The 8,219-nt window shown below is 53.3% G+C and overlaps 1 protein-coding gene across 1 annotated transcript in view; it reads left to right on the forward strand.

Annotated features, from left to right (window-relative positions):
• The window catches only part of ITGAM (integrin subunit alpha M), a 48,997-nt gene extending 43,986 nt beyond the window's left edge, over nt 1-5,011 (forward strand). Inside the window, exons 22-30 of the mRNA XM_087815173.1 lie at nt 535-614; nt 1,407-1,490; nt 1,805-1,880; nt 2,700-2,807; nt 2,996-3,079; nt 3,232-3,345; nt 3,428-3,529; nt 3,772-3,882; nt 4,326-5,011. Coding sequence (XP_087671299.1) covers nt 535-614; nt 1,407-1,490; nt 1,805-1,880; nt 2,700-2,807; nt 2,996-3,079; nt 3,232-3,345; nt 3,428-3,529; nt 3,772-3,882; nt 4,326-4,397 — 831 coding nt within the window. The 3' untranslated portion in view covers nt 4,398-5,011. The remainder of the gene's footprint in view (nt 1-534; nt 615-1,406; nt 1,491-1,804; nt 1,881-2,699; nt 2,808-2,995; nt 3,080-3,231; nt 3,346-3,427; nt 3,530-3,771; nt 3,883-4,325) is intronic.
• Nucleotides 5,012-8,219: the final 3,208 nt, after the last annotated feature.

An 8,219-nucleotide genomic window follows, 5' to 3' on the forward strand; every position in this document is an offset into this window, starting at 1 on the left:
GGATTCTGCCTCACCTTCCCTGCTTCTTCTCCTCCTTCCTAATGTAAAGGTTCCTTTACTGAGAAACAGCTTTACTGAGATGTAATTAATATACCACACAATTTACCCATTTAAAGTATTCACATTCAGTGGTTCCTAGGTTGTTCACAGAGTTGTGCATCCATCACCACGATCAATTTTAGAGTATTTTCTTACCCCCAAGAAATGACTCTACTCCCCTTCGCCATCAGCCCCAGTCCTCCTATTTCTCCCAGGCCCAGGCAACCTCTCCCCCTCTTTCTGACTCTAGATTCACCTATTCTGGACATTTCACATCAACGGAATCATGTAGTGTGTGGTCCTTTGTGACTGGCTTCTTTCACTCAGCAGCATGTTTTCAAGGATCATCCATGTTGCAGAACTTCATTCCTTTTCGCTGCTGAGTAATATTCTGTTATATGGAGTCCCTACATTTTACACAGTTTTCAGTTAATGCACATTTGGGTTGTTTCTTCTCTCCTATTCTTGTTAAGTCTCTCCTTTCTCCATCTCCAGGTCACCTTTAATATCACATTGGATGTGGACTCTGATGCTTCCCTTGGAAAAGGCCTACTTCTCAAAGCCAACGTGACCAGGTACGCTGTGCCCGGCCTCCCACAGGCATCCTCTGCTTTAGGTCACAGCCTCTGCCCAGGGCGGAACACTGCTCTCTCCCCGCTGGGTGTTGTTTCAGCTCATTCATTTAACAAACACTGAATGAACACCCGCCATGTGCCAGGCCTTGAGCCCAGTGCTGGTGGGACAGGGATGGGCAAGACAGCTGTGGTTTCTGTCCTCACAGAGGTTATAACTTAGAGGCAGAGACAGACAGGAAAGCTGGTGATTACAATACAGTATGAAATGAGCTATGTCCTGTGCTCTTGGGAGCTTGGTGTTCAGAGAAGATTCCCGAAGAAGATGTGTTTAGGTTGTGAGTTAGCCAAATAAAAGCATAAACTGAGGGTGGGTGTGGCGACAGAATGAAGGACAAGTGTGGCAAGCAAAGCCTAGAGACGGGGGATTGGACCGCGTGAGCATTGCCTACGCACATTTAAGGAGCGGGTGAGAGATTGGCAGTGTTATAAACTGGCTGATGGGTGCTGTTAGAAAATCTGCAGTTTAACCTGGGAATGACAAGCTCACATTTGCATGGTAGCAAGATCACCCTCCAGGAGGGCTGGGGTTTGGGGCAGGAGCAGTTTTGAATTCAAGGCCCAGTGAGAAGAAGGCATCGCAGACGTCCAGGGAGTAGGGATGGGCCTGGGCTAGGGGGAGGCAGGGGGTAGGAACAGTGGTGTTTAGGGTGCAGAAAGAACAGAAGCTGGTGGTTGGTTTGAGGTGGAGGAAGAGGGAGAGGGAGGAGGAAAGAGCTCTCTGTCTCCCTTCAGTGACAACAACATGCCGAGGACCAACAAAACGGAATTCCAGCTGGAGCTGCCTGTGAAATACGCCGTCTACATGGTGGTCACCAGGTGCTGGCTTCCAGAGCGCTCCCTCTGCTTCACTGCAGGCTGGACGTGGCCCGCTGTGCATCTGTGTGTGTGATCTGTGCACGTGTGCCTGTGTGTGTCTGAGGGTGCACGTGCGTGCGTGTGTGTGTGCATTTGTGTCTGTGCATGTGCGCATGGGTCTGTGCATTGCTCCCTGCCCACCACCCTGCTCGCAGCCTCTCAGGGCTGCATTACCCATGTGCCTGTTTACCCCTTACACACTTAGCCTGAGAGACCCCTTCCAGAACACTCCTGATGTTCTGTCACCTCCTGCCCCTTCTTCTTTCTACCACCAGCCTTGAGGCCTCCACCAAATATCTCAACTTCACAGCCTCAGAGAAGACCAGCCACGTTATAAACCATCAGTATCAGGTGGGGAGCTGAGAGGCGGGGGAGGGAGACCCATATGCTGGGGTGTAGAATAGTGATGGGAAGCGTGTGTCGGTGCCCGCTGTGTGCCAGGCTCTGCCCAAGCTCGCTCTCACTCATGTGTGTGCATACAGGCATCCCTCGGTATCCGCGGGGGATTAGTTCCAGCATTCCCCCATTACCCAAGTCAGCGATGCTGGAGCCTCTTAGGTAAATGGTGTAGTATTTGCATATAACCTGCACACATCCTCCTGGATCCTTCACATCGCCTCTAGATTTCTCAGAACCCTGAATGCTGTGTAAGTGCTATGTAAACAGTTGTTAGGCTGCATTGTTTAAGGATTAATGACAAGAAAAGCAAGTCTGAGCATGTTGGGCAAGCATCACAGGCATAGCACACGCCAGCAGCCACGTAGCATTTTCTCCCGAATATTATTGTCCATCCACGCTTGGTTTAACCCGACGATGCAGAAGCGTGGATACAGAGGGCCGAGTGTACACACACGGACACCATTCACTTACTTTATCTTCACAATGACTCTGTGACAGAGGCCCTGCCAGTATCCCGCTTACAGATAAAGAAACAGGCTCAGAGAGGTTAGCAGGACGTGCCCGTGGTCTCACCACGGAGGAGCCGCTGCTTGGGACCAGCCTGCCTGGCTCTGGAACGCACGTTTAGCTGCTACACTCGACTGCCTCCCAGAAAGCGTCAGGTGGCGGGGCGCTTGGGTCTCAGGCCTTCTCAGGTGTCCTGGGCTGGCAGGCGTGGAGGCTGCAGCTGCAGAGGCCGGAGCCCTGATACGCCCCCCTAACCCCTTGCAGTTCAACAACCTGGGGCGGAGGGGCCTCCCCATCAGTGTGGTCTTCTGGATCCCCACCCAGCTGAACCAGGTGGCCGTGTGGCGCTCCACCCAGCTCGTCTTCTCCCCGGTAAGCCCAGCCGGGCCTGAGGAGCGCACCTCACTCTCCCTTAAGCAGCCCTAGTCTTTCCTAACATCTGTTTCCTCTGTTGGGTTTTGGAGCCATTTCTGACCCTCTCTTGGACCTAGGACATCTCACACTCCTTCAGGGTGGACCCAGGAGCCCTCATTTCTCCTTCACCGTGTCTCTTTCCTCAGAACCTGTCCAATACTTGCCACACCGAGGAGCGAATCCCCCCTCACTCCGACTTCCTGGCTAAGCTTAAGAAGACCCCAGTGCTGGTAAGAATACGTGTAACCCCAGCTTCATGCAGACTCAGCACCGTCTCCTCGTTGGTGCCCGATACCGTCTCTCAACTGAGTGGGCAGAGTGCTGGGAGCGTGTTCTGCACCCAGCTTTCTCAGTCATCTCCCCTCTCTCCCCCTTTCTCCAGAACTGCTCCATTGCTGTGTGCCAGAGAATCCAGTGTGACATCCAGTCCTTCGACAGCCAGGAAGAATTCAGTGTCACCCTCAAAGGCAACCTCTCCTTTGATTGGTATATCAAGGTAAGTGGGGGCCGAGGCTCAGCTGGTCCAGGCGTGGTGCTGCAGGGGCCACGAGTCCAGCTCCCACTTCTCTCTCCCACAGACTTCGCACAACCACCTTCAGGTTGTGAGCACAGCGGAGATCTTGTTTGATGACCTGATGTTTGCCCTGCTCCCAGGACAGGAGACGTTTGTGAGGGCCCAGGTATCTGTCTTGGGCACAGAGGGACTACTGGAAGGAGGAGGGGAGGCTGGGATTGTGGAGATGTCTGGGGGGGAGAGAGATTGAGAGAGGTTGGGGGAGGAGGGAGAGGGAAGGCTGGCGCTGGGGGCATGGGGAGGGGTTAGCTACTAGGTCCAGGGTGTATACAAGGTCTGGCTAGGGAACCCCCAGAAGTGCAGAGTCTGTCCCCTGACGCATCCCTCTCTTCCCCTTCCCTGCCCCAGACCGAGACGGGAGTGGAGCCGTATGAAGTGCATGACCCTGTGCCGCTGATCGCGGGCAGCTCTGCGGGCGGGCTGGCCCTCCTGGCCCTCATCACGGCCGCCCTCTACAAGGTATGCCCCGGGCGCCCTCTTCCTGCTGCTCCCACCCCCTCGCTGCCTCTCACTCGCAGCTTTGTTGCGGGGCTTGAGGCCCAGCAGAGCTGCCAGCTGTGTGACCTTTGGCAAATCGCAGAGCCTCAGCTTCTTCAGCTGTAAAATGAGAGGAAACAGCCATTTGGCGAAGGTAATGGAGTTAATACGTGCAGAGCCCTTAGCGCGCCCCCTGGTCTAGAGGGACCATGACATCAGCGGCCGTTCTCCTTACGGTTCACCTTCCTTCTTTCCTGGCCCCGAGAGCGATGCCATCTCCCTCTGCCAGCTTTCCCCAGGTCCCTTTACACTCTGCCACGTTATTCTTTGTCCCTCTTGTCCCTCTGTCTCCCCTCCTGGTCTGCATGGCCCTCACCTGCTGCCCTGGCTTCGGTGGCCTTTACTCCTCTGTCCCTGTCCCACAGCTCGGCTTCTTCAAGAGGAAGTACAAGGACACGATGAATGAAGCTGCCTCTGAAGCTGCCCCACCCCAGTAACTGCTCCTGCCCTGCCGAGTGGAGTGGCGTCTCCTGAGCAAGCAGGACTTTGGTTAGACCAGCGCGCAGCTGCTACACAGACACGTCTGTCCGTTCAGAGACTTGGGTGGTGAGGTCTCACTAAGGAAAGACCTGCTTGGGTTTCCATTTCCATTTGTGTGTGTGCGAGTGTGAGCACCAGTGTGTGGGTGGTGTGTGACTCAGACGCCTCTTGCAGCGGGGCCAAGTGGCTTCAGCAAACCCCCTCAGGCCCAGGGAACTGCTTGGACTCGCGAGTGGGTGAAGGTGCCATTCAGCCTTCCTCCAGCATAGAGGTGATGGCAGCTCTGGTGGGAGAACTCAAAGGGAAGGCAACAGATCCCCTCCCTGTTGAAGGAAGTGAGAACTCCCTTCGTGGGCGAGCACGCGGACCTGCAGAGGCTTGGACGGCTATGACCAAGACCACGTGCAGAAGCCAGGCAAGAGCCAGGACCTGGCCAGCCAGCAGGAGCCTGTCCAAACCCATCCCACACCAGAGCTAAAAACGTCCAATAAGCAGCGATACACCTCCTTTTATCTACTCGTTTATTTATTATTTTAATGTTACTTTTATTTTTTGAATTGCTAAACCTGTTCATAGCACAAGTCAAAAGTCAAAAATCGCCCTTCCATCCTGATTGCCCTGCCATCTAAGTCACTTCTGAAGGGCGGTCAAGTCGATGTGTTTTTAGGTCTTCACAAAGACTCCAGGCATATGCAAGCTCACACACACAAATGATAGCACATGTCATTTACACTCCTCTGCATCATGCTTTTTTCATTAATACAGCTCAGACATTGTTTTGTATAAGACATACTCTTTCATTTTATACAGCTTAATAGTATTGTGTTGGTGAATCATAATGTATTTAGCCAGTCTCCTTTTGATATATTATTTCCAATCTCTGATGATTAAAACAATAATGAATTAATAAATTGAATATGTGTCAATTTTGCATAAGTGTAAAGATAATTTATGGGATATATTCCCAGAAGTTTGCATTTTCCCAGAAGCAAACCTGAGATAAGAATTTGAGTGAAAGAATTTTATTTAAGAGTGGCAAAAGGAAATACCAATAGGGAATAGAAGTCTTATAACTAAGGATTTGCAAAAGAAGTCATGTCGAGACTAGTAGGAAGGGCAGAGACACAAAAAGGGCCGATCCCCTTCCTCTGAGCAGACTGGCCCCGCTCCCATGAGGGGCGGTTGAGATTCCAGAGTGATCTCTCAGCTGCAAAGGTTCCCCCTGAGGAGCATGGGGTCTCAACCTCACGCTGGGCTCCCCAGCCCAGAGCAGCAGAGCCAGGAAGAGGCACCCATATAATATCTGGCTGTGAAAAATCAGCAGGGCTTCTGTCTTCTAGGGAGAGATGGGAGTCTGCTAGAGACACAGGTGCCCTCTTAAAGGGCCAACACACAGAATCTCTTTTGGAGCCACTTGTCCTGGGCTGGAGTCACATGAGGAGAGACTGAAGTTTGTGGTTGTGGGGAGAGCTGAGGGGACAGCCACAAGGACCCCTGTGCTGAGTCACTCTCCCACACCGCAGATGCCATCTTTCTTGGGTGGAGCACTCCCCTCCATAGGGCATCAGCCTGGGGGAAAGCAATAGCCCCACCCTCTGCGCTCCCTTTTGTTCCACCCTGCCGAGCTTATACCCTGTTGAGTAGTTAGCTGCCTGGCCGGGGGTGTAGAGGTCTGGGTAGACTCAGGGGGTGTCAGGGACTCAGTGATGTGGCTCTGGGGCAGGGACCATTGCCCTCAACTTACCTGTGAACTTCACTGGCACCTGCTCCTCACCGGAGTTCCTCTAGCTCCACCTTCTCAACTCCTGGTGGCCCCACCCTGCCAAGGTCTGGGCAGAATCTTGGACAGGTTGAGTTGCGTGGCTCTAGGACAAGGGCCATTTTTCCCTTGCAAGCCCAACCAGTTCAGAGCCCTCCTTTCACGTGGACAAATCTTGGTCTGTTTGGGCCTGATAAACTCTGCTAGCACACTCTGACAACTCCCGGAGACCCTGGCCCACCGTAAAGGTCTGCAGACACCCGTCAGGGGCAGCTAGACTTGGTATACCCTGGGACATTTGCTGAGTGACCTCAGACCCAGCACTGGCACAGAGCTGAACCTGGTATCATTCTGGTGAAGGCCACTGACCCCTATGTGGTGACTCACTGAGAACCTACCTCATGCAACTTGAGTACTGCCAGGGGCTCTTTCAGTGACTGAGTCGAACAGGCACCCAGCAGGTAGAGGTGGATATAAGGGTGCCTTGGGACTTTTACTGAGCTGTCCTTGGGCCTGGTGCTGGTAAAAGCTGTTCTTGGTACATATCCTGGTCCTTCCCATGCACATTTAGGGCCAGCAGAAGCAGCCAGCAAACTGTGGATTGCTTTGTAGCTCCAGACAGGTTGCCCAGGGTCAATCACAGGCAGCATCTGACGCTGGCCTACATCAGAGTCCCTCCCAAGAGGCCCCAGAACCAGCATACCCAGAGGCCAGCTTCAGACAACATCAGAGAAGTTTCCAATTAGCTTCACAAGTGGCATATCCAAAGGGAGATCTCAGCAGGCACCAGACTCTGCAAAGGCAAATTCCACTTTGTGTGGTCAGCATCTGCACAGCAGCTTACACACTGTGATTGGGGTTGATTCTCATAGTAAGCTAGCCTGTGGGTTGACCCCACAAACAAATGGGCCAATAGCAATCAACACTCAATTATCGTCCACTTCCAGGGAAGAGAAGATAGCAGCACTCTGACAAGAAGCAGAGCACACTTGCTTCCAGCCATAGGCTGGATTTACAGTAGCCAGCGTGGGAAAACAAGGGAAATATACTTGATTGGAAATATTTCAAGTAAGGAGCACTGAAGAAACATAGAGTCTGGTAAGAGAGTGGGGGATGTAGAAAGGGGGAGTCCCCCTGAAGCCAGTGATGGGCCGAGAGGCCCAAAGGTTAGAGGCTGCAAAGCTCCCTCCTCTTGGGAGTGTAGACTGTCATCCAAAAGCTGGGATCTCAAACCCCGAGCAGAGGAGAGCGGAAGGAGAGCCCGTGCAGGGTGGGCAGAGGGAGCTGGGGGAACAGTGTGCCTGCGAGGAGGGGGCCGCACCTTCCCAGTGAAACAATGCTCCTAAAGGCGGCAGCTGGGACAGGAGAAATTCACCCCAGGTGCTGACCGCAGGAAAGTCTGTCCTGAAGTGTATGGCTTCCAGATAGAATGGGGCCAGGGGACTGCACTCAGCAGTGACCTAAAGGGACCCTCTGCTTTCCTATAAAGCATTGTGTAGAGCCCCAGAAAGCATTTGAACTGTGTGGCGCAGGGAAGGGGAAGAGAGCCCTCCCCCCCACCAGAGAGAGGGACCACGGCTGCGGGTGTTGCAAATCAGGGATTTTTGACCTGCTCTGAAAGGAGCCTGACTAGCATGCATGGAGCTGCCCCAGCTTTTCTGAGACCAGCTGTGCAGGAGACCTGTGTGGGACTGACTTTGTGACCCCTCCTGCTTGGATCTGAGGTGCAAGGGTGCCAGATCCTTGCAAAGCAGGTTCTCTGCCTATTTGTTGCTTTGTGCATTTTTGATTGCTGAAAGGGCATCCACCTTCCTGCCTTGCACTGGGGAGACAGACCAGCCAAAGCTGGGATTTGTGTCGGCATTGTGGAGAGTTTGAAATTAATGCACTCCGTGCAATCAGCCAACCAGACCTGGGAAAGGAGGGGCAGAGCCCGCCTGCCTCTTCCGCAGCCTGGGAGCACCACCCCCAATAGGAAAGGGGCTGGTTCAGCTCACTGAAGCCCCAGATACCCCCCTGC

This window comes from Miniopterus natalensis, chromosome 3, assembly GCF_054644295.1.
Source record: "Miniopterus natalensis isolate mMinNat1 chromosome 3, mMinNat1.hap1, whole genome shotgun sequence".
Taxonomy (NCBI): domain Eukaryota; kingdom Metazoa; phylum Chordata; class Mammalia; order Chiroptera; family Miniopteridae; genus Miniopterus; species Miniopterus natalensis.